At 48.2% G+C, this 26,533-nt stretch overlaps 1 protein-coding gene across 1 annotated transcript in view; it reads right to left on the bottom strand.

Moving 5' to 3' along the window:
- LOC143766919 (uncharacterized) overlaps nt 1-18,446 on the bottom strand; it is a 67,988-nt gene extending 49,542 nt beyond the window's left edge. Inside the window, exons 1-5 of the mRNA XM_077254918.1 lie at nt 18,341-18,446; nt 18,032-18,211; nt 17,825-17,948; nt 17,644-17,741; nt 17,358-17,448 (exon numbers count right to left, since the gene is read on the bottom strand). Coding sequence (XP_077111033.1) covers nt 17,358-17,448; nt 17,644-17,741; nt 17,825-17,948; nt 18,032-18,211; nt 18,341-18,418 — 571 coding nt within the window. The 5' untranslated portion in view covers nt 18,419-18,446. The remainder of the gene's footprint in view (nt 1-17,357; nt 17,449-17,643; nt 17,742-17,824; nt 17,949-18,031; nt 18,212-18,340) is intronic.
- Between the last annotated feature and the right edge of the window lie 8,087 nt (nt 18,447-26,533).

The raw sequence follows: 26,533 nt of genomic DNA, 5'->3' as shown, positions 1-26,533 counted from the left end.
CCGGCAGCAAGTGTCCTATCAGAAAGAGTATTCAGTGCTGCAGGGTCAATATTAACCGAAAAAAGGACTCGTCTGGCTACCCAAAATGTTGACGATCTAACATTCATTAAAATGAACCACAACTGGATTTCAAAATCTTTTGCCCCACCTTGCCCGGCCGACACCTAGCTTTCCTATGAAAAGCTCTTGCCTGTGAATTACTTTTCTAATGTCTAATTTGCTGCTGCAGATTGTACAGCATACGACATGTTTACACCTCCCTAAATGGCCAAACTCCCCACACAGGGCCGTGGTATCGCGACTTGGCGCAAGCACCCGTGAGACTGCTGTTTGTCTGAAGAGGTGGGTGTGCTCGCTTTTGGTTGACGGCATTGCTACTGGGTCCCTCATAGTACAATGTAGTGTCTCTGGCGGTGGTGGTGCGCACCCAACGTCAGACACACCGTTGTAACATGAGTGGCCCTGGGGCGGTCCCGCCGGCCTCAAGAGAGTTCCCCCCTACCCCAGCTCAAACTGGGCTCTACTACGTGCAAAATTATGTCGCACAGCTCCACCAATCTTTAGTCTATTCGCTGACATCATTCAATGTCTGGCACTGACAATACAAATTTGTAGACATCTATGATGCAACTTAAAGTAGTCTGTGTCTGTGTCCTATATTGGCACCATTAAATAGTTACTGCCAAATTACTATGTCAGAAACACAGCAGATGAGCCCACCCCTGTACCTAAGTATGCCATCTTTTTTTTTGTTTTGGTTGTTTTGCGAGACATTAACATCTATTTATATTTTGGGAGTACTGGGACAGACACTCCTTGCACTACTCCTCCACTCAGCACCAAGCTGCCTGCCCGTGTATCCATGTAACCGCTGTAAAACTGCCATGAGCCTATTGTTTGTTATTTTAGGCCTTTGATAGCCTGTCTGCGGTCCCTACTCCTCCACTGACCACCAAGCTGCCTGCCCGTGTATCCATGTAACCGCTGTAAAACTGCCATGAGCCTATTGTTTGTTATTTTAGGCCTTTGAAGCCTTTCTGCGCTCCCTCCTTCCACTAGTCCTCCACTGACCAGACCACTGCTGCCCGTGTACCCCTGGAACCAATTTTAAAGTGCCTACAGCCAGCCCATTTTATTGTGTTAGGCCTTCGAAGCCTGTCTGCGGTCCCTCCTTCCACTAGGCCTCCACTGACCAGACCACTGCTGCCCGTGTACCCCTGGAACCAATTTTAAAGTGCCTACAGCCAGCCCATTTTATTGTGTTAGGCCTTCGAAGCCTGTCTGCGGTCCATACTTCCACTAGTCCTCCACTGACCAGACCACTGCTGCCCGTGTACCCCTGGAACCAATTTTAAAGTGCCTACAGCCAGCCCATTTTATTGTGTTAGGCCTTCGAAGCCTGTCTGCGGTCCATACTTCCACTAGTCCTCCACTGACCAGACCACTGCTGCCCGTGTACCCCTGGAACCAATTTTAAAGTGCCTACAGCCAGCCCATTTTATTGTGTTAGGCCTTCGAAGCCTGTCTGCGGTCCATACTTCCACTAGTCCTCCACTGACCAGACCACTGCTGCCCGTGTACCCCTGGAACCAATTTTAAAGTGCCTACAGCCAGCCCATTTTATTGTGTTAGGCCTTCGAAGCCTGTCTGCGGTCCATACTTCCACTAGGCCTCCACTGACCAGACCACTGCTGCCCGTGTACCCCTGGAACCAATTTTAAAGTGCCTACAGCCAGCCCATTTTATTGTGTTAGGCCTTCGAAGCCTGTCTGCGGTCCCTCCTTCCACTAGGCCTCCACTGACCAGACCACTGCTGCCCGTGTACCCCTGGAACCAATTTTAAAGTGCCTACAGCCAGCCCATTTTATTGTGTTAGGCCTTCGAAGCCTGTCTGCGGTCCATACTTCCACTAGGCCTCCACTGACCAGACCACTGCTGCCCGTGTACCCCTGGAACCAATTTTAAAGTGCCTACAGCCAGCCCATTTTATTGTGTTAGGCCTTCGAAGCCTGTCTGCGGTCCCTCCTTCCACTAGGCCTCCACTGACCAGACCACTGCTGCCCGTGTACCCCTGGAACCAATTTTAAAGTGCCTACAGCCAGCCCATTTTATTGTGTTAGGCCTTCGAAGCCTGTCTGCGGTCCATACTTCCACTAGTCCTCCACTGACCAGACCACTGCTGCCCGTGTACCCCTGGAACCAATTTTAAAGTGCCTACAGCCAGCCCATTTTATTGTGTTAGGCCTTCGAAGCCTGTCTGCGGTCCATACTTCCACTAGGCCTCCACTGACCAGACCACTGCTGCCCGTGTACCCCTGGAACCAATTTTAAAGTGCCTACAGCCAGCCCATTTTATTGTGTTAGGCCTTCGAAGCCTGTCTGCGGTCCCTCCTTCCACTAGGCCTCCACTGACCAGACCACTGCTGCCCGTGTACCCCTGGAACCAATTTTAAAGTGCCTACAGCCAGCCCATTTTATTGTGTTAGGCCTTCGAAGCCTGTCTGCGGTCCATACTTCCACTAGTCCTCCACTGACCAGACCACTGCTGCCCGTGTACCCCTGGAACCAATTTTAAAGTGCCTACAGCCAGCCCATTTTATTGTGTTAGGCCTTCGAAGCCTGTCTGCGGTCCATACTTCCACTAGGCCTCCACTGACCAGACCACTGCTGCCCGTGTACCCCTGGAACCAATTTTAAAGTGCCTACAGCCAGCCCATTTTATTGTGTTAGGCCTTCGAAGCCTGTCTGCGGTCCATACTTCCACTAGTCCTCCACTGACCAGACCACTGCTGCCCGTGTACCCCTGGAACCAATTTTAAAGTGCCTACAGCCAGCCCATTTTATTGTGTTAGGCCTTCGAAGCCTGTCTGCGGTCCATACTTCCACTAGGCCTCCACTGACCAGACCACTGCTGCCCGTGTACCCCTGGAACCAATTTTAAAGTGCCTACAGCCAGCCCATTTTATTGTGTTAGGCCTTCGAAGCCTGTCTGCGGTCCCTCCTTCCACTAGGCCTCCACTGACCAGACCACTGCTGCCCGTGTACCCCTGGAACCAATTTTAAAGTGCCTACAGCCAGCCCATTTTATTGTGTTAGGCCTTCGAAGCCTGTCTGCGGTCCATACTTCCACTAGTCCTCCACTGACCAGACCACTGCTGCCCGTGTACCCCTGGAACCAATTTTAAAGTGCCTACAGCCAGCCCATTTTATTGTGTTAGGCCTTCGAAGCCTGTCTGCGGTCCATACTTCCACTAGGCCTCCACTGACCAGACCACTGCTGCCCGTGTACCCCTGGAACCAATTTTAAAGTGCCTACAGCCAGCCCATTTTATTGTGTTAGGCCTTCGAAGCCTGTCTGCGGTCCATACTTCCACTAGTCCTCCACTGACCAGACCACTGCTGCCCGTGTACCCCTGGAACCAATTTTAAAGTGCCTACAGCCAGCCCATTTTATTGTGTTAGGCCTTCGAAGCCTGTCTGCGGTCCATACTTCCACTAGGCCTCCACTGACCAGACCACTGCTGCCCGTGTACCCCTGGAACCAATTTTAAAGTGCCTACAGCCAGCCCATTTTATTGTGTTAGGCCTTCGAAGCCTGTCTGCGGTCCCTCCTTCCACTAGGCCTCCACTGACCAGACCACTGCTGCCCGTGTACCCCTGGAACCAATTTTAAAGTGCCTACAGCCAGCCCATTTTATTGTGTTAGGCCTTCGAAGCCTGTCTGCGGTCCATACTTCCACTAGGCCTCCACTGACCAGACCACTGCTGCCCGTGTACCCCTGGAACCAATTTTAAAGTGCCTACAGCCAGCCCATTTTATTGTGTTAGGCCTTCGAAGCCTGTCTGCGGTCCATACTTCCACTAGGCCTCCACTGACCAGACCACTGCTGCCCGTGTACCCCTGGAACCAATTTTAAAGTGCCTACAGCCAGCCCATTTTATTGTGTTAGGCCTTCGAAGCCTGTCTGCGGTCCCTCCTTCCACTAGGCCTCCACTGACCAGACCACTGCTGCCCGTGTACCCCTGGAACCAATTTTAAAGTGCCTACAGCCAGCCCATTTTATTGTGTTAGGCCTTCGAAGCCTGTCTGCGGTCCATACTTTAAATACTCCTCCACTCAGCACCAAGCTGCCTGCCCGTGTATCCATGTAACCGCTGTAAAACTGCCATGAGCCTATTGTTTGTTATGTTAGGCCTTTGATAGCCTGTCTGCGGTCCCTACTTTAAATACTCCTCCACTCACCACCACCAAGCTGCCTGCCCGTGTATCCATGTAACCGCTGTGAAACTGCCATGAGCCTATTGTTTTTTTATGTTAGGCCTTTGATAGCCTGTCTGCGGTCCCTACTTTAAATACTCCTCCACTCACCACCACCAAGCTGCCTGCCCGTGTATCCATGTAACCGCTGTAAAACTGCCATGAGCCTATTGTTTGTTATTTTAGGCCTTTGATAGCCTGTCTGCGGTCCCTACTCCTCCACTGACCACCAAGCTGCCTGCCCGTGTATCCATGTAACCGCTGTAAAACTGCCATGAGCCTATTGTTTGTTATTTTAGGCCTTTGAAGCCTTTCTGCGCTCCCTCCTTCCACTAGTCCTCCACTGACCAGACCACTGCTGCCCGTGTACCCCTGGAACCAATTTTAAAGTGCCTACAGCCAGCCCATTTTATTGTGTTAGGCCTTCGAAGCCTGTCTGCGGTCCCTCCTTCCACTAGGCCTCCACTGACCAGACCACTGCTGCCCGTGTACCCCTGGAACCAATTTTAAAGTGCCTACAGCCAGCCCATTTTATTGTGTTAGGCCTTCGAAGCCTGTCTGCGGTCCATACTTCCACTAGTCCTCCACTGACCAGACCACTGCTGCCCGTGTACCCCTGGAACCAATTTTAAAGTGCCTACAGCCAGCCCATTTTATTGTGTTAGGCCTTCGAAGCCTGTCTGCGGTCCATACTTCCACTAGGCCTCCACTGACCAGACCACTGCTGCCCGTGTACCCCTGGAACCAATTTTAAAGTGCCTACAGCCAGCCCATTTTATTGTGTTAGGCCTTCGAAGCCTGTCTGCGGTCCATACTTCCACTAGGCCTCCACTGACCAGACCACTGCTGCCCGTGTACCCCTGGAACCAATTTTAAAGTGCCTACAGCCAGCCCATTTTATTGTGTTAGGCCTTCGAAGCCTGTCTGCGGTCCATACTTTAAATACTCCTCCACTGACCACCAAGCTGCCTGCCCGTGTATCCATGTAACCGCTGTAAAACTGCCATGAGCCTATTGTTTGTTATTTTAGGCCTTTGAAGCCTTTCTGCGCTCCCTCCTTCCACTAGTCCTCCACTGACCAGACCACTGCTGCCCGTGTACCCCTGGAACCAATTTTAAAGTGCCTACAGCCAGCCCATTTTATTGTGTTAGGCCTTCGAAGCCTGTCTGCGGTCCCTCCTTCCACTAGGCCTCCACTGACCAGACCACTGCTGCCCGTGTACCCCTGGAACCAATTTTAAAGTGCCTACAGCCAGCCCATTTTATTGTGTTAGGCCTTCGAAGCCTGTCTGCGGTCCATACTTCCACTAGTCCTCCACTGACCAGACCACTGCTGCCCGTGTACCCCTGGAACCAATTTTAAAGTGCCTACAGCCAGCCCATTTTATTGTGTTAGGCCTTCGAAGCCTGTCTGCGGTCCATACTTCCACTAGGCCTCCACTGACCAGACCACTGCTGCCCGTGTACCCCTGGAACCAATTTTAAAGTGCCTACAGCCAGCCCATTTTATTGTGTTAGGCCTTCGAAGCCTGTCTGCGGTCCATACTTCCACTAGGCCTCCACTGACCAGACCACTGCTGCCCGTGTACCCCTGGAACCAATTTTAAAGTGCCTACAGCCAGCCCATTTTATTGTGTTAGGCCTTCGAAGCCTGTCTGCGGTCCATACTTTAAATACTCCTCCACTCACCACCAAGCTGCCTGCCCGTGTATCCATGTAACCGCTGTAAAACTGCCATGAGCCTATTGTTTGTTATGTTAGGCCTTTGATAGCCTGTCTGCGGTCCTTACTTTAAATACTCCTCCACTCACCACCTAGCTGCCTGTGTATCCATGTAACCGATGTAAAACTGCCATGACTGCCTACTGTTTGTTATTTTAGGCCTTTGATAGCCTGTCTGCGGCCCCTACTTGCAATACTCCTCCACTGACCACAATGCTGCCTGGAGTGCCTGCCTGTGTATCCATGTAACCGATGTAAAACTGCCATGACTGCCTACTGTTTGTTATTTTAGGCCTTTGATAGCCTGTCTGCGGCCCCTACTTGCAATACTCCTCCACTGAGCACAATGCTGCCTGGAGTGCCTGCCTGTGTATCCATGTAACCGATGTAAAACTGCCATGACTGCCTACTGTTTGTTATTTTAGGCCTTTGATAGCCTGTCTGCAGCCCCTACTTGCAATACTCCTCCACTGACCACACCAATGCTGCCCGTGTACCCCTGGAACCTATTTAAAAGTTCATAGAGCCTAGTTATATATTTTATTTACTATTAATAAGGCCATGATGGACTACGCTGTACCACGCTACAAGCTAACCAGTCGACACTTCTTTTGCGAGAAAAGCCATCCCAACCCTCCACCAGCATGTAGAAGACCGCATTGTCCATGCACTCTGGCAATCTGTGAGTACAAAGGTGCACCTGACAACAGACGCATGGACCTGTAGGCATGGCCACGGAAGATTACGTGTCCATTACGGCGCAATGGGTTAATGTGGTGGATGCATGGTCCACAGGGGACAGCCTACTAAGTCTGTCTGCAGTCCCTAATTCAAATTGTCCTCCACTGTCTAAATCGGAACTTCCACCTTCTGGCTTTCGGCCTATAGTATCAGAAATTAAACTGCATTTGGCCTTCAACTTTGGTTAGGGCCTACTAACGGCTTCTGCCCCTCCCTGGTGTTGCCCTCAACTAAATAAAGCTGAGCTTCAACCTTCCGGCTCTCATTAAGTGGTTTTTAAAAAAAAATGGTGGTTAGGGCCTACTAACGGCTTCTGCCCCTCCCTGGTGTTGTCCTCAACTAAATAAAGCTGAGCTTCAACCTTCCGGCTCTCATTATGTGGTTTAAAAAAAAAAAATGGTGGTTAGGGCCTACTAACGGCTTCTGCCCCTCCCTGGTGTTGTCCTCAACTAAATAAAGCTGAGCTTCAACCTTCCGGCTCTCATTAAGTGGTTTTAAAAAAAAAATGGTGGTTAGGGCCTACTAACGGCTTCTGCCCCTCCCTGGTGTTGTCCTCAACTAAATAAAGCTGAGCTTCAACCTTCCGGCTCTCATTAAGTGGTTTTAAAAAAAAAAAAAATGGTGGTTAGGGCCTACTAACGGCTTCTGCCCCTCCCTGGTGTTGTCCTCAACTAAATAAAGCTGAGCTTCAACCTTCCGGCTCTCATTATGTGGTTTTAAAAAAAAAAATGGTGGTTAGGGCCTACTAACGGCTTCTGCCCCTCCCTGGTGTTGTCCTCAACTAAATAAAGCTGAGCTTCAACCTTCCGGCTCTCATTAAGTGGTTTTTAAAAAAAAATGGTGGTTAGGGCCTACTAACGGCTTCTGCCCCTCCCTGGTGTTGTCCTCAACTAAATAAAGCTGAGCTTCAACCTTCCGGCTCTCATTAAGTGGTTTTAAAAAAAAAAAAAATGGTGGTTAGGGCCTACTAACGGCTTCTGCCCCTCCCTGGTGTTGCCCTCAACTAAATAAAGCTGAGCTTCAACCTTCTGCTCCAAATTACCATTTTAAAAAATGCAATAGGCTTTTCCGGCCTACTAAAGGTGTCTGCCCCTCCCTGGTGTTGTCCTCAACTGAACAAAGCTGAGCTTCCACATTCTGGCTTTCGCCCTATACTATCAGATATTAAACTGCATTTGGCCTACTAGTGTGGTTAGGCCCTTGAAACAGTGTCTGCTGCTCTTGGGTTTGCTACTCCACTGAACAAAGCAATGCCGCCTGTTTAGTCCTGTTACCAATTTTGAACTGCATGTAGCCTACTTTATTCTTTGGCCCTATATCTGTTTCCTCCTCATCCTGCCCATTGCCCAGCCACTGCTAAATGAGTCTGCTGGTACATTGACCTAGACCACTACATTCCCCTTGTACTCTACACAGCCAGAATCTGTCCCTGCTGAAAGTAAGGTTCCCCTTCCCGCATGTTATACCACCTTACACAGGGACAAAGAGGAAGGTGCAGATGAAAGTGCAGGTTCCTTCATCAGGTGGGGGGGCATACTCGTTGGCGACGTCACTGGCACAGGGCCCCTCAGAGTACGCAAAAGTGTCGCTGCTGGTGGGAGGCGCCCCCGCCATGCAAACACACCGCCGTACTTTGAGGGGCCCTGTGCCAGTGGCAATGCGAACGAGTGGGCCCCCCCTGCTTGCTCAGGATCACAGCACTTGCAACTTTTAAATACTTACCTTTCCCTGCAACACCGCCGTGACGTAGTCCGCATTTCCTGGGCCCACGAAAAACTTGAGCCAGCCCTACTCCCCCCACAACTTTCCCCCAATTCCCTATGCCCAACTATTATTATACAGTTAATTAAGATTGGCAAGCTTCAGAAACAAGAATGGATGTTTTTGGCATTAAAATGGGCACTGTAGGTGTTTTCCTGGCCTCCACTCACTGCCGACTATGCTTCCCCATTGACTTGCATTGGGTTTCGTGTTTCGGTCGATCCCCGACTTTTAGCGATAATCGGCCGACTGCACTCGACTCGACTCTGGACAAAATCGGGTTTCCCAAAACCCTACTCGATCTTAAAAAAATGAAAGTCGCTCAACCCTAGCCATGACTCATATATATATATATAGCATGTGCAAACATTGCATTACTGAAAAAGAATACCAAATGAACAACAATAAGGTGCAAAAAATAGTGCAAGGAAAAAAACCCACCAGGGGCGAGTGTCTCCATATACTATATTGTGCGACCAGGATGACAACGTAACTGTAAGATAAAGAACTCAGTATTTTATCATCTGAACAAATAAATAACATAAAACTTACAGAGTGATGTAATAAATGCCCGGTCTCTTAGACTGGCAGCCACACCCGATGTGTTTCGGCACGCTGCCCTCGTCAGGGGTCCCCTAACATGTATGTAGTTTGTGCACCACATGTATTACCGTGTGTTTGAGTCTCTAGTCACACTGAGGGTATTTATATATATATATATATATATATATATATATATATATATATATATATATATATATATATACACACCAACTGGACTTTAGCGTTCCTGCAATAACATATAGAAAGTTGTTTTTAAGTACTATCATTCTTTATTATGGATATATTTTTGTTTGATCTCATTGTTTTTAAACCTGTTATTTAACAATAAAATCACATGATAACAATATTGAAATATATTCTTTGGACTTTCCGGTCGGTCTTCTTTCTTCTTCTTGGTGGTATTGATATGGTATTTCCGACTGTCCTTCCATTTTGCTAGATCCACTTCCCAGGAATACATATGGTTCACAATAGTTGACACAATGTGTGTCTGACTTGTGTTAGATATATTTTTTATAGTATTCTTTGGGTAGTATCCCTGATTTGTGCTAATTGTTACTATTTTCCAATGTAAATTCTGGGGTTAAAACAACATTTCAGTGATAAAAATGTAATTATTTTTTCTTCACTGCCCAATGGTGTAATTTTCTATGGAACACCTGTGGTGTCAGTATGCTCACTGCACCACTAGAAGAATTCATTCAGGGAAGTATTGTGGAAAATGCAGTCACTTTTATTACTATTATTATTATAGCGCCATTTTTTCATGGCGCTTTACATGTGAGGAAGGACTTGGGGGCTTATGCTGTTCTGGCACCTCAGGGGCTCTGACAATGTGACATGTCACCCACAAACAATTCCAGAAAAATCTGCTCTCCAATATGGTGCTTCTTCCCTTCCGAGCTCTGCCATGCGCCCAAACAGTAGTATTCCCCCACATATGGGGTGTCGGCGTGCTCAGGAGAAATTGCAGAATATATATAGTCCATTTTCTCCTGTTACCCTTGTGAAAGTAAAAGAAAATTAGGTCTAAATGAAAATTTTTGTGAAAGAAAAGTAAATCAGGACAATAAAACATTCCTTATATAAGAACTGGCCCAACATTTATGGACATAACTGTTTATCACTCATGGTAATTCTGCTTCATGCCACCTGTCTTATCCATGTTTTTTTTTTGTTGTTGTTCTGTGCTATGTTGTGCATAAATATGTGATTCTTCAGAATTAGTATTAGTCTATGCCTGATGAAGAGACCTGAGTAGTCTCGAAAGCTTGCAATTTGTTACCATCTTTTCAGTTAGCCATTAAAAGGTATCAACCACTGAGGACTCTCAATTCTAAACATTTTTCTATCTACTGGCTTACACGGTACCAAGATATATATATTTCCTGTATTTTTCCTTCCACATTCCATTCATTCCTGTGAAGCACCTGAAGGGTTAATAGTGATGAGCGAGTGTACTCGTTGCTCGGGTTTTTCCGAGCACACTTGGGTGACCTCCGAGTATTTGTTATTGCTCGGAGATATAGTTTTCATCGCCTCAGTTGCTTGATTTACGGCTTCCAGATACGCTGAATACATGTGGGAATTCCCTAGCAAACAGGCATTCCTCACATGTATTCAGCGTATCTGGAAGCCGTAAATCAAGCAACTGAGGCGATGACAATTATATCTCCGAGCAATAACAAATACTCGGAGGTCACCCAAGCGTGCTCGGAAAAACCCGAGCAACGAGTATACTCGCTCATCACTATTAATAAACTTGAATGTGGTTATCAGCACCTTGAGGAGTGCAGTTTTTAGAATGGTGTCACTTTTGAGTATTTTTTGTCATATTGATCCCCAAAACTCACCTCAAATGTGAAGTGGTCCCTAAAAAAATGGTTTTGTAAATTTTGTTGTAAAAATGAGAAATCGCTTGTCAACTTTTAACCCTTATAACTTCCTAACTAAAAAAAATAAAATTGTTTCCAAAATTGTGCTGATGTAAAGTAGACATGTGGGAAATGTTATTTATTAACTATTTTATGTGACATATCCCTCTGATTTAAGAGCATAAAAATTAAAATTTTGAAAATTGTGAAATTTTCAAAATGTTCGCCAAATTTCCATTTTTTTTAACATATAAACGCAAGCAATATCAAAGAAATATTACCGCTATCATAAAGTACAATATGTCAAAAGAAAACAGTCTCAGAATCACCAGGATTCATTGAAGTGTTAGAGTTATGACCTCATAAAGTGACACTGGTCAGAATTGAAAAAAATTGGCAAAAACAGGCTCTGGCGTGAAAGGGTTAATATTTTGCTGCACAACCTTTTGAGGCAATCACTGCAATCAAAGGATTCCTGTAACTGTCAATGAGACTTCTGCACCTCTCGACAGGTATTTTGGCCGCTCCTCAAGAGCAAACTGCTCCAGTTGTCTCGTGTCTGAAGGTTGCCTTTTCCAGATGACATGTTTCAGCTCTTTCCAAAGATGCTCAATAGGATTTAGGTCAGGGCTCATAGATGGCCACTTCAGAATAGTCCAATGTTTCCCTCTTAGCCATTCTTTGGGTGTTTTTAGCTGTGTTTTGGGTCATTATCCTGCTGCAAGACCCATGAGCTGCGACTGAGACCAAGCTTTCTGACACTGGGCAGCACATTTCTCCCTAGAATCTCTTGATAGTCTTGAGATTTCATTGAACCCTGCACAGATTCAAGACACCCTGTGCCAGATGCAGCAAAGCAGCCCCAGAACATAACAGAGCCTCCTCCATGTTTTACAGTAGGGACAGTGTTCTTTTCTTGATATGCTTCATTTTTCCATCTGAACATAGAGCCGATCTACCTTAACAAAAAGTTCCATTTTTGTCTCATCTGTCCATAGGACATTCTCCCAGAAACTTTGTGGCTTGTCAACATGTAATTTGGCAAATTAAAGTCTGGCTTTTTTGATTTTTTTTTCAACAATGGTGTCCTCCTTGGTTGTCTCCCATGAAGACCACTTTGGCTCATACAACGAAGGATGGTGCGATCTGACACCGATGTTCCTTGAGCTTGAAGTTGACATTTAATCTGTTTAGAAGTTTTTCTGGGCTCTTTTGTTACCATTCGTATTATCCGTCTCTTTGATTTGTCATCAGTTTTCCTCCTGTGTCCAGGGAGGTTGGCTACAGTCTCATAGATCTTACATTTCTGAATAATATGTGCAACTGTAGTCACAGGAACATCAAGCTGCTTGGAGATGTCTTATAACTATTACCTTTAACATGTTTATCTATCATTTTCTTTCTAATCTCCTCAGACAACCCTTTCCTTCACTTCTTCTGGTCTATGTTGAGTCTGACACACACCATGTCACCAAACAGCACAGTGTCTGTAGCCCTATATACCGGCCACTCACGGATTCTAACACTGTAGACCTCTCTGATGGTAGTTAGTGGACACACCGCGATTTAACATGTCCCTTTTGTCACATTATTTTCAGGGGTAACATCATTTCTGTCCAGGCCTATTTCATGAGTTTTATCTTTTTACATTCTGTGGAAGCATGGTTGAAAAGCAATGTCTGACTTTCACTTGTTGATTTTCATAGATCTTATATTTATTATTACTTTTGTCAGATTCAAGTTATTTTTGTGACCATTGTGTTTTCTTCTGTCATTAAACGAGAAGTACCAACAATTTTGACCACATATGTATAGATTATAACCCTCAGTGAATCTACTATATAATTGTCTAAGGGTCACTTCCGTCTGTCTGTGCTTCTGTCACGGTTATTCATTTGCTGATTGGTCTCGCCAGCTGCCTGTCATGGCTGCCGCGACCAATCAGCGACGGGCACAGTACGGAAGAAAATGGCCGCTCCTTACTCCCCGCAGTCAGTGTCCCCGGCGATCCGCTCAATACTCCCCTCTCCCCGCCGTCAGTGTCCCCGGCGCTCCGCTCCATACTCCCCTCAGTGTCCCCGGCGCGGCGCTCCGCTCCATGCTTCCCGCAGTCACTGTCCCCGGCGCTCCGCTCCATACTCCCCGCAGTCAGTGTCCCCGGCGCTCCGGTCCATACTCCCCGCAGTGTCCCTGGCGCTCCGCTCCATACTTCCCGCAGTCAGTGTCCTCGATGCTCTGGTCCATACTCCCCGCAGTCAGTGTCCCCGGCGCTCCGGTCCATACTCCCCGCAGTGTCCCTGGCGCTCCGCTCCATACTTCCCGCAGTCAGTGTCCTCGATGCTCTGATCCATACTCCCCGCAGTCAGTGTCCCCGGCGCTCCAGTCTATACTCCCCGCAGTCAGTGTCCCCGGCGCTCCGGTCTATACTCCCCGCAGTCAGTGTCCCCGGCGCTCCAGTCTATACTCCCCGCAGTCAGTGTCCCCGGCGCTCCGCTCCATACTCCCCGCAGTGTCCCCGGCGCTCCGCTCCATACTGCAAGCAGTGTTCCCGTCGCTCCGGTCCATAATCCCCGCAGTGTCCCCGGCGCTCCGGTCCATACTCCCCACAGTGTCCCCGGCGCTCCGCTCCATGCTCCCCGCAGTCACTGTCCCCGCCGCCCGCTCCATACTCCCCTCCGGTCACCGCTAACACAGGGTTAATGCCGGCGGTAACAGACCGCGTTATGCCACGGGTAACGCATTCCGTTACCGTCACTATTAACCCTGTGTGTCCCCAACCTTTTACTATTGATGCTGCCTATGCGGCATCAATAGTAAAAAAAAGTAATGTAAAAAAACTATAAACCTGCTATACTCACCCTCCGTTGTCCGCTCGCGCCTGCCGCCATCTTCCTTTCCCAGCGATGCATTGCGAAATTACCCAGAAGACCTAGCGGTCTCTACGTCACTAGGCAATATACTACGTAGCTCTGTGCTGTGTACTACGTCGCTGTGCAATATACTGCGTGGCTCTGTGCTGTATACTACGTCGCTGTGCAGTATGCTATGTGGCTCTGTGCTGTATACTACGTCGCTGTGGAGTATACTATGTGGCTCTGTGCTGTATGCTACGTGACTGTGCAATATACTACGTGGCTGGGCAATATACTATGTGGCTGGGCAATATACTACGTGGCTGGGCAATATACTACGTGGCTGGGCAGTATACTACGTGGCTGGGCAATATACTACGTGGCTGGGCAGTATACTACGTGGCTGGGCAGTATACTACGTGGCTGAGCAATATACTACGTCACTGGGCAATATACTACGTCGGCTGGGCAATATACTACGTGGGCTGTGCAATATACTACGTCGCTGGGCAATATAGTACGTGGCTGGGCAATATATTACGTGGACTGGGCATTATACTACGTCGCTGGGCAATATACTACGTGGACATGCATATTCTAGAATACCCGATACGTTAGAATCGGGCCACCATCTAGTTAGTTTATAAAATGGAATCACTTTATGAGGATTTCGACTATTCTGGTTTTCTGTCATTTAGTCATATTAGGGCTTCTGTATATGGTGTGTCCAATCTCATCTGGGATCTGTTCCTGCTGTCCAGCTGGAGTAATCTGCTCCCTACTTCAGCCAATTGGAAAGTACCACACCCTACTAAAGATCAAAGCACATGGCTGGAATCTACCAGAAACAGCGTTGTTCTCCTCTGGTTCAGTCCTCTGTGCTCAGCTTGCGGCTTGTGTATTTGTTTCCTGTTGTGACCGTGGCCTGTTGACTGCTCGTGTCTTCTGATTCTGCATTCTGTCCTTCTGGTTCTGACCCAGCTACCTGACTATTTTTCTTGCCATCCAATATGACAGAATAGAAGGTAACATATGGGCAGCATGGTGGCGCAGTGGTTAGCACAGCAGGCTTGCAGCGCTGGAGTCCTGGGTTCAAACCCCACCAAGGACAACATCTGCAAAGAGTTTGTATGTTCTCTCCGTGTTTGCGTGGGTTTCCTCCGGGTATTCCGGTTTCTTCCCACATTCCAAAGACATACTGATAGGGAATTTAGATTGTGAGCCCCAACAGGGACAGCGATGATAATGTGTGTAAAGCGCTGCGGAATAAGTTAGCTCTATATAAAAAAAAATAAAGAAAAAAAGAAAAAAGTAACACCCTGGTCCAAGCCTAGGGGTCCCAGTGTAAGTCCAGATCCATGTAATGGTGTTAAAGGGCGATAAGCAAGGCAATCCTTAGGATATGGAAAGCAGAGAAGATAATGCCAAGCATGTTCATGGTGGAGATCTTTTGAGCTGCCAGTTGACCACGAACAGTGCTCCCAATACATTGTGTCTGCAAACTATTCCAGCTAGATCTGCATTCAAACAGTTAAATGGCGCTCCTTCCCTTCTGAACACTGCCATGTGCCCAGAGAGTAGTGTACAATCGTATGTAGGGTATTGTGAGAAGGCAACAGGCAATACTCGCTTTTAAATCTGCTAAACAGGTCTACTTCACAACCCTCGTATCTTCCCTATCCTACAACCCCAAACAGTTATTCAAAACCTTTAACTCTCTCCTCCGCCCCCCACTGCCCCCTCATCTCTACTGAGGACTTTGCCACACACTTTAAAAATAAGATCGACCAAACAAGGCAAGTCTTCATTAGTCAACCACCACAACCCCTTCCTGTTGGGTCCTGAACCAGTTGTGAAAGGTACCGTATTTTTTGGCATATAAGACGCACTTTTTCCCCCCCAAAAAAGGGGGAAAAATGGGGGGTGCGTCTTATATTCGCAATGCAGGCTTACCGTGGACCCTGGCGGCAGAGGTGCGGCGGCAGAGGTGTGGAGACGAGGAGGCACAGTGAGCGGGGTCCCTTTCCCCGGTGAGGTGATGCAGCAGCCGCGGTAATGCAGCAGGGCCGGGTGAATCCTGTTGTTATCGGTGCGCGCGGCCATCTTCCTGAGGCCGCGCGTTCGCAGATGGAGCTCTGCTGCCCGGGGCTTCAGGAAAATGGCAGCGGGATGCCGCGCGTGCGCAGATGGGGATCGCGGCGGCCATTTTCCTGAAGCCCCGGGCAGCAGAGCTCCATCTGCGAACGCGCGGCCTCAGGAAGATGGCCGCGCGCACCGATAACAACAGGATTCACCCGGCCCTGCTGCATTACCGGGGCTGCTGCATCACCTCACCGGGGAAAGGGACCCCACTCACTGCGCCTCCTCATCTCCACACCTCTGCCACCACGGTAACCACAGGATTCACCCAGCTCTGCTGCATTACCGGGGCTGCTGCATCACCTCACCAGGGAAAAGGACCCCGCTCACTGCGCCTCCTCATCTCCACACCTCTGCCACCACGGTAACAACAGGATTCACCCGGCCCTGCTGCATTACCGGGGCTGCTGCATCACCTCACCAGGGAAAAGGACCCCGCTCACTGCGCCTCCTCGTCTCCACACCTCTGCCACCACGGTAACAACAGGATTCACCCGGACCCCTCTCACGCCATACCTCTCACTGTGCCTCCTCATCCCAGCACCTCTGCCGGTAACCACTACTGCCACCCTCCCATGGACACCAGGCCGTGGCGTCGCCCACCTAAGCAGGAAGGGACCCTGCTCAGGTGCACGCCGTACCGCCTCACCCCACCTCTGCCGACACCATGCCTCCTGTGACCCTGCTCTGCCACCGCCAGCCCACAGGTAAGATACTGTAAATTCGGACAATAAGACGGACCCCCCTCTTATAAAAAAATCTTTTTTTCTGCAATTTTCACCCCAAATTTGGGGTGCGTCTTATGGTCCGGTGCGTCTTATAGTCCGCGAAATACGGTAATTGTCTCTCATAGTTGTCAAAAATCGATTACCTTTGCTGGAACTGCAGGTTTCTGTTCCCCAATCTATTTCAGGGTAGTTGAAGTCCCCCATAACAATGACTTCAATTTAATGTTGTCGATCATAAAAGTGAAGTTTGGCCAGAAAGACTGGACCTGGTCTTGTAGGGACCATATGATCACATTCAGCAGCACAGAAGGGAGAGAAGGGAGATTCATCCGATAAGATCTCAGGGTTCTAGGAAGCCAACAGCATCATTACCTTCCGCTTTCTCTTACAGGCCCATCATATTTTTCTTCAAGTCATTTTCTATCTTGTCAGCACATTCTACGTACGCAGTCATTTGGCTTTATAGTTTACAGATCTGGGCAGGTAACAGCGTCTCCTAAACCCAGGGGGTAGGTGGATCTACCGGGTTGTAAGTTCTATAGAAAAGGGCTTTCAATTACCAAAGTCATTAGAACAGTTTTGGGTGGAGGAGAATGTTGTAGTCTAGAGGCAAAATGGTGATCATGGTAATACGGCCGGACTACACCACCGATAAAGCAGCCACAGCCGGTGATGAGAAGAATCTGTGACCTCTCTGCATTTAGTGGTTACTACTCACCTGGGTAGTCATATGTGGGAATCTCCTCTTTACACCACTCATCACCCCTCACATATGTCTCTGTAGTATTAATATGGGTCAGATCTTCACCCTGAAACAAATATTATAAAAGTCACCGACAGATGGAGAAGTCCCATCTATGATCAGCTCTAATCCTGCCATCTCCACCGCTCTCATTACACAAGTATAAAACATATAATACTGGTGGATAAAACAAGACTGAGCACAAGACCTTCACCGGCGTCTACACATCATAGGGGAGATCTGACACCTTCTCTCCATCTACCTGATGATCCTGAGGAGCATTGGGATCTTCTTGGTTACAGTCCTGTGGAAGAAGAGGACGGGGACATCTCTCTGGTGTTGTCCTCTTACTGGATAGATCTGGAGGAAACACATACAGGGAGTGAATTCATTCTTTACATACAGATAATTATAGGCCGTGTGTATTTAGTCCTGTCTATTACCTGGAGATGTGAGGGGCTGGGGAACCTCCATTATGACGTTCTTGTACAGATCTCTGTGTCCTTCTAAATACTCCCACTCCTCCATGGAGAAATAGACAGCGACATCCTGACACCTTATAGGAACCTGACACATACAATGATACCGTCATCCCCCCGATCCCTTCATAGTGTTACTGTATAATGTCCCAGCATTCCCAGCAGTGTCACCTCTCCAGTCAGCAGCTCAATCATCTTGTAGGTGAGTTCTAGGATCTTCTGGTCATTGATGTCCTCATGGATCAGGAGGTGAGGTGGAGGCCCCGTGATTGGGCTCAGGGGTCTTCCCCATCCCTCAGACACAGGGTCCTGACAGCGATCACTAGAGGTCTTCTTCACCACTGTGTAATCCTGGTAATGGAGAGACACATTAATAAATCTCACTACAGACATTTCCAGAGTCCTCACCTCTCCAGTTCTGTCCATCTGTTATTCCCATAGATAAGAATGATGTAATGTGACGTCATCAGAATCTCTCACCTCTCCAGTAAGCCGGAAGAGGATCTCTAGGGTGAGGTGTAATATCCTCTCCGCCATCTTGTCTCTGTCCATATCCATCTTTGATGGGTAAATCAGGAAATGTTTCTTTTGTAGAAGATCTTCACTGAGAGGATCGGATATTGTAGAGACCTGAATGAGAAGATGAGCCGATGGAACATCATAAGAATCCTGTGTAATAATACAATTACTGGAGATAATAAGGGAAACATATGAGGAGATTTATTATTTTACAGTATTTAGTTTCCTTCTTTACATCTACTAATAAATCCTATATATTTAGGCCACAGACAACAAGCAGTTTCCTCCTCAGAGTCGGCAGCTGAATACGTTCCTCATAGACTCATCTTCCATAACGCTAATTCTCGTTTCATTTACCGACCCTGGAATCGGCATTAGCAATACTGCAGGAGATATTCATTACACGCGACATGAGAAATAACTACTTCATGATGAGGACGACATCTTCATCTTCTACTACGGCTCTAGAGACATATGTGGCCAGAGTCGGTCACTGACTCCATCACCACCAGCCGTCTATATGAAGGTTTCCCGTCTTCCCCGCACTGGAATCTTCTACCACGTTAGATCTCAGGTCAGACAGAGTTTGGCTGAATGCCCCCCGCCCCCAAGTACTGGATAGTATGGGGCGGCCTAGTTATTACGGTACTTACATGCCTAATAATGGTGTCTGGGCTGCAATGTATGAAGGTCTATTAGGCCGGGCCAGAGGCAGCGTCCAATAAGTTACCTTTTACCGCCCCCACACACATTAGACTAAAGTTCCATGAAATCACTGATTTCGGGGGTTTGGGCGACTATATAATGTATTTGGGGCCTCCCGACAGATGATGTCAGGGCAGAGAAGGATCTGACATCCTGAATTTCAGAGGATAATCCGTTTGTTCTTCCTGTAGATAATCCTCCGCTAGAGGAGTCTGGAGGCGACTCTCTCATACAGACCCCAGGAAAGCTGGAATATTTGTGTGTATGGGGGAGTCGGGAGAGATGGCCGTCTGCCAAATGACCGTTCAGCCAACTCTTATCTCATGTGTATGGGGCCGTTAGTATTACACTGACAGCAGTGATGATACACGGCACTACAGTAGTACAGGGCATCACCGGAGCCATCAGAGGCCTGTATGTTGTGTGATCGCACTGATCAGAGGGGTTTAACAAAGGGTTAAAGTGAAAACCATCATAGCTTCAGCAACAAGAAATATCCATCACTATATGGAAAGCAGAGTCACTGCACAATGTTAGTTACGTCTCGTCCATAACTGCTTTATTATACTCTATTATCCTGTACACAGTGGAGGAGATAGAAATCACAGGTCCGACAGCAACAGCTGGAATTGGGCCCTCCAACGTAGAGAAAAAAATCTATATATATAAAGCTGAGTGTATGTATGTGTGTGTGTGTGTGTGTGCGTATGTGTGTGTGTGTGTGTGTGTGTGTGTGTGTGTGTGTGTGTGTGTGTGTGTGTGTGTGTGTGTGTGTGTGTATGTATCAGGCCACGCCCATTCCACATAGCAACCAATCACTAGGCATCTTTCATTTCACCAGAGCTGTTTACAAGAAGCTGAGCTGTGATTGGTTGCTATGAGCAGCAGTTTTCCCGCTCCACAACACCTCAGCAGACACTGACCGGGTGGGAGACATCTAGCATCCCTGGGAACATAAGCTCCAGCCATTGTCTGCCCCCCAGAAAGGAGCAGAGAGCACATGACAGAAATGAATCCCCCTCCTCTATTACTGCCGCGCTCTATTGTTACCGGCGTAGAAAATCGCATCATCAGCGGCCGCACACAGAGCCGCACTGCCAGGTTACATAACAGCACATCTCCAGGAACTCCCTGCTCAGCGCCACCCAGCTCGGGACTATGGGATGGAGGATGTGTGATGGGTATATGGGCACTGGACTATGGGATGGAGGATGTGTGATGGGTATATGGGCACGGGACTATGGGATGGAGGATGTGTGATGGGTATATGGGCTCGGGACTATGGGATGGAGGATGTGTGATGGGTATATGGGCTCGGGACTATGGGATGGAGGATGTGTATGATGGGTATATGGGCACGGGACTATGGGATGGAGGATGTGTGATGGTATATGGGCACAGGACTATGGGATGGAGGATATGTGATGGGTATATGGGCACGGGACTATGGGATGGAGGATATGTATGATGGGTATATGGGCACTGGACTATGGGATGGAGGATGTGTGATGGGTATATGGGCACAGGACTATGGGATGGAGGATGTGTGATGGGTATATGGGCACTGGACTATGGGATGGAGGATATGTGATGAGTATATGGGCACGGGACTATGGGATGGAGGATGTGTATGATGGGTATATGGGCACGGGACTATGGGATGGAGGATATGTGATGGGTATATGAGCACTGGACTATGGGATGGAGGATGTGTATGATGGGTATATGGGCACTGGACTATGGGATGTAGGATGTGTGATGGTATATGGGAACAGGACTATGGGATGGAGGATGTGTGATGGGTATATGGGCACAGGACTATGGGATGGAGGATGTGTGATGGGTATATGGGCACTGGACTATGGGATGGAGGATGTGTGATGGGTATATGGGCACTGGACTATGGGATGGAGGATGTGTGATGGGTATATGGGCACTGGACTATGGGATGGAGGATGTGTGATGGGTATATGGGCACGGGACTATGGGATGGAGGATGTGTGATGGGTATATGGGCACGGGACTATGGGATGGAGGATGTGTGATGGGTATATGGGAACAGGACTATGGGATGGAGGATGTGTGATGGGTATATGGGCACGGGACTATGGGATGGAGGATGTGTGATGGGTATATGGGCACGGGACTATGGGATGGAGGATGTGTGATGGGTATATGGGCACTGGACTATGGGATGGAGGATGTGTGATGGGTATATGGACACTGGACTATGGGATGGAGGATGTGTGATGGGTATATGGGCACTGGACTATGGGATGGAGGATGTGTGATGGGTATATGGGCACGGGACTATGGAATGGAGGATGTGTGATGGATATTTGGGCACGGGAGTATGGGATTGAGGATGCATGATAGGTATATGGGCACTGGACTATGGGATGGAGAATGTGTGATGGGTATATGGGCACTGGACTATGAAATGGAGGATATGTATGATGGGTATATGGGCACTGGACTATGGGATGGAGGATGTGTGATGAGTATATGAGCATGGGACTATGGGATGGAGGATGTGTGATGGGTATATGGGCACGGGACTATGGGATGGAGGATGTGTGATGGGTATATGGGCACGGGACTATGGGATGGAGGATATGTATGATGGGTATATGGGCACTGGACTATGGAATGGAGAATGTGTGATGGGTATATGGGCACTGGACTATGAAATGGAGGATATGTATGATGGGTATATGGGCACGGGACTATGGGATGGAGATGTATGATGGGTATATGGGCACTGGACTATGGGATGGAGGAGATGTATGATGGGTATATGGGCACTGGACTATGGGATGGAGGATATGTATGATGGGTATATGGGCACTGGACTATGGGATGGAGGATGTGTGATGAGTATATAGGCACTGGACTATGAAATGGAGGATATGTATGATGGGTATATGGGCACGGGACTATGGAGGATGTATGATGGGTATATTGGCACTGGGCTATGGGATGGTGGAGATGTATGATGGGTATATGGGCACTGGACTATGGGATGGAGGGGATGTATGATGGGTATATGGGCACTGGACTATGGGATAGAGGGGATGTATGATGGGTATATGGGCACTGGACTATGGGATGGAGGGGATGTATGATGGGTATATGGGTACTGGACTATGGGATGGAGGATGTATGATGGGTATATGGGCACTGGACTATGGGATGGGGATATGTGATGGGTATATGGCCAATGGTCTATGGGATGGATGTGTGCTGGGTATATGGGCACTAGACTATGGGATGGGGATATGTGATGGGTATATGGCCAATGGTCTATGGGATGGATGTGTGCTGGGTATATGGGCACTGGACTATGGGATGGAGGATGTGTGATGGGTATATGGGCACTGGACTATGGGATGGAGGATGTGTGATGGGTATATGGACACAGGACTATGGGATGGAGGATGTGTGATGGGTAAATGGGCCCTGGACTATGGGATGGAGAATATGTATGATGGGTATATGGGCACGGGACTATGGGATGGAAGATGTGTATGATTTGTATATGGGCACTGGACTATGGGACAGATGATATGTATGATGGGCATATGGGCCCTGGACTATGGGATGGAGGATGTGTGATGGGTGGTAAATGGGCCCTGGACTATGGGATGGAGAATATGTATGATGGGTATATGGGCACTGGACTATGGGATGGAGAATATGTATGATGGGTATATGGGCACTGGACTATGGGATGGAGGATGTGTGATGGGTATATGGGCACTGGACTATGGGATGGAGGATATGTATGATGGGTATATGGGCACTGTACTATGGGATGGAGGATGTGTGATGGGTATATGGGCACGGGACTATGGGATGGAGGATATGTATGATGGGTATATGGGGAATGGACTATGGGATGGAGGATGTGTGATGGGTATATGGGCACTGGACTATGGGATGGAGGATATGTATGATGGGTATATGGGCACTGTACTATGGGATGGAGGATGTGTGATGGGTATATGGGCACTGGACTATGGGATGGAGGATATGTATGATGGGTATATGGGCACTGGGCTATGGGATGGAGGATTTGTATGATGGGTGTATGGGCACTGGACTATGAGATGCAGGATGTGTAATGATCTCCCGCTTCAACTACTTCAACATCCTTTTCTGTGGCCTCCCTGCTAAAACCCTTGCACCTCTCCAGTCCATCCTTAACTCTGCTGCCCGACTAATTCAGCTCTCTCCTCGCTACTCCTCCGCTTCTCCCCTCTGCAAATCTCTTCACTGGCTCCCATTCCCTCTTGCCTTGTCCATGTGTGGTTTGGTCCACTAGCCTATTTATCATTAGATTGTCCTGGTTCCTCGAAATCTGACGTGGACCTTGTTAATCCAGGCGACGTCTGAGCCGGCATGACTCTCTTTGCTCGTGACACTCATGTTTATTGACGTAGGCACTATAGTGTTATAGACAACTACTGGTCTATTATGTCCAACAGGGCAGAGCCAGGATTTGAACCCCAGTCTCCCACATTGGTGGCTGTGATTTTACTGAACGCGGCACATGTATTGCCGGCTTCTATTATATCCTTTACCGAATGTTACCGACTTTTTCCGATCTTAAAGGGAACCTGTCACCACGTTTTTGGAAGATGGGATAAAAATAGCGTTAAATAGGGGCAGAGGTGGGCGTTACATTAGTGTGTGTGTTATGCGTTTATTACCCACCTAAGTTGCCGAAATAACTTTGCAAAGTCTCCGTTTTCGCCTGTCAATCAGGCTGGTCAGGTCACATGGGCGTGGTGTCTTCCCCCAGATTTGGCGTAGTTTTCCGTTGGTGGCGTAGTGGTGTGCGCATGCCCAAAGTCCGGAATCCTCTTCCAGGGGATTTAAAATAGCGCGGTGTTCGTTATTGCATTGGTGATCGGTGGGCGCGGCCATCTTCCTTTGGCCGCGCGTGCGCAGAAGCGGCGCTCTGCTGGCCGCGGCTTCAGGAAAATGGCCGCGGGATGCCGCGCGTGCGCAGATGGATATCGCGGCGGCCATTTTCCTGAAGCCGCGGCCAGCAGAGCGCCGCTTCTGCGCACGCGCGGCCAAAGGAAGATGGCCGCGCCCACCGATCACCAATGCAATAACGAACACCGCGCTATTTTAAATCCCCTGGAAGAGGATTCCGGACTTTGGGCATGCGCACACCACTACGCCACCAACGGAAAACTACGCCAAATCTGGGGGAAGACAACGCCCATGCGACCTGACCAGCCTGATTGACAGGCGAAAACGGAGACTTTGCAAAGTTATTTCGGCAACTTAGGTGGGTAATAAACGCATAACACACACACTAATGTAACGCCCACCTCTGCCCCTATTTAACGCTATTTTTATCCCATCTTCCAAAAACGTGGTGACAGGTTCCCTTTAAGAAAAATGCTCGTGTTACAGATCATGAATCCTAATGTACCATATGCCGAATTTATGTTTGGCGATCATTTTCCAAACATATTCGCTCATCTCTAATTATGGCCACCACAACCTGCTACACAAAATAAAAAAACCCTCTCAGTATGGAGGCATTTACAGTCCACCACAACCCCAGTATAATGACCCCTACCAGCCACACATTCAGTATGAGAGTCCCAACAGCTCTTCTCTTAATATGATGCCCCCACAATTCCTGATATTTAAAAAAAAAAACACACTCTACTCAGCTAACCCGGTTCCTGAGGAGCGCTGCTCTGGTCTGTGCGGTGTGAGTACTGAGGCTCCGTACTACAGGTGTGATGCAGTGACGTCATTGTGTCTGCAGTGCACGGAGTCTCAGACTCAGAAGTGAAGGCTGAATGGTGGATCAGGAGCTTTCCACTCCCTGATTCACTAATCTATTCAGCGGTATCACCGTCATGGGAATGTGGATATCGCTGAAATTGTGATGATGGGAAGGAGAGGGTGACCAATACCACACCCCACCGAGCCCTGTCACTTCATAGGTATCATAGCAACCGAGTGGGCTACAGTGAGTCCCAGGGCAACGGACCGGGTCGCAGCCACCGTGACATCCCCTTTAACAGCAACCGCCCGATGCCGAGTATCCCGCTGCCCTGTGTCTGTGGTTAGCCACTATTGTGGGAACAAAATACTAAGTTTGGTGGGATGATGGTAATGTGGGAACTTTATACTGTGTGTGGGGGTATGGTGGTAGTATGAGAACATTACACTGTGTGTGGGGTTATGGAGGTACTGTAGGAACATTATACTGTGTGTGGGGGTATGGCGGTACTATGAGAACATTATACTGTGTGGGGGTATGATGGTACTATGAGAACATTATACTGTGTGGGGGGGTATGGCGGTACTATGAGAACATTATACTGTGTGTGGTGGGATGGAGGTAATGTAGGAACATTATACTGTGTGTGGGGGTATGACGGTACTATGAGAACATTATACTGTATGTGGGGGTATGGCGGTACTATGAGAACATTATACTGTGTGTGGGGGTATGGCGGTACTATGAGAACATTATACTGTGTGTGGTGTTATGGCGGTACTATGAGAACATTATACTGTGTGTGGGGGTATGGCGGTACTATGAGAACATTATACTGTGTGTGGTGGGATGGAGGTACTATAGGAACATTATACTGTGTGTGGGGGTATGGCGGTACTGTAGGAACATTATACTGTGTGTGGGGGTATGACGGTACTATGAGAACATTATACTGTATGTGGGGGTATGGCGGTACTATGAGAACATTATACTGTGTGTGGGGGTATGGCGGTACTATGAGAACATTATACTGTGTGGGGGTATGATGGTACTATGAGAACATTATACTGTGTGGGGGGGTATGGCGGTACTATGAGAACATTATACTGTGTGTGGTGGGATGGAGGTAATGTAGGAACATTATACTGTGTGTGGGGGTATGACGGTACTATGAGAACATTATACTGTATGTGGGGGTATGGCGGTACTATGAGAACATTATACTGTGTGTGGGGGTATGGCGGTACTATGAGAACATTATACTGTGTGTGGTGTTATGGCGGTACTATGAGAACATTATACTGTGTGTGGGGGTATGGCGGTACTATGAGAACATTATACTGTGTGTGGTGGGATGGCGGTACTATAGGAACATTATACTGTGTGTGGGGGTATGGCGGTACTGTAGGAACATTATACTGTGTGGGGGTATGGCAGTACTATGAGAAGATTATACTGTGTGGGGGTATGGCGGTACTATGAGAAGATTATACTGTGTGTGGGGGTATGTCGGTACTGTAGGAACATTATACTGTATGTGGGGGTATGGCGGTACTATGAGAACATTATACTGGGTGTGTGGGTATGGCGGTACTATGAGAACATTATACTGTGTGTGGGGGTATGGCGGTACTATGAAAACATTATACTGTATGTGGGGGTATGGCGGTACTATGAGAACCTTGCTACTCCCG

This window comes from Ranitomeya variabilis, chromosome 4 (genome assembly GCF_051348905.1).
Source record: "Ranitomeya variabilis isolate aRanVar5 chromosome 4, aRanVar5.hap1, whole genome shotgun sequence".
Lineage (NCBI taxonomy): Eukaryota > Metazoa > Chordata > Amphibia > Anura > Dendrobatidae > Ranitomeya > Ranitomeya variabilis.
This window is presented reverse-complemented; position numbering and strand designations above follow the sequence as displayed.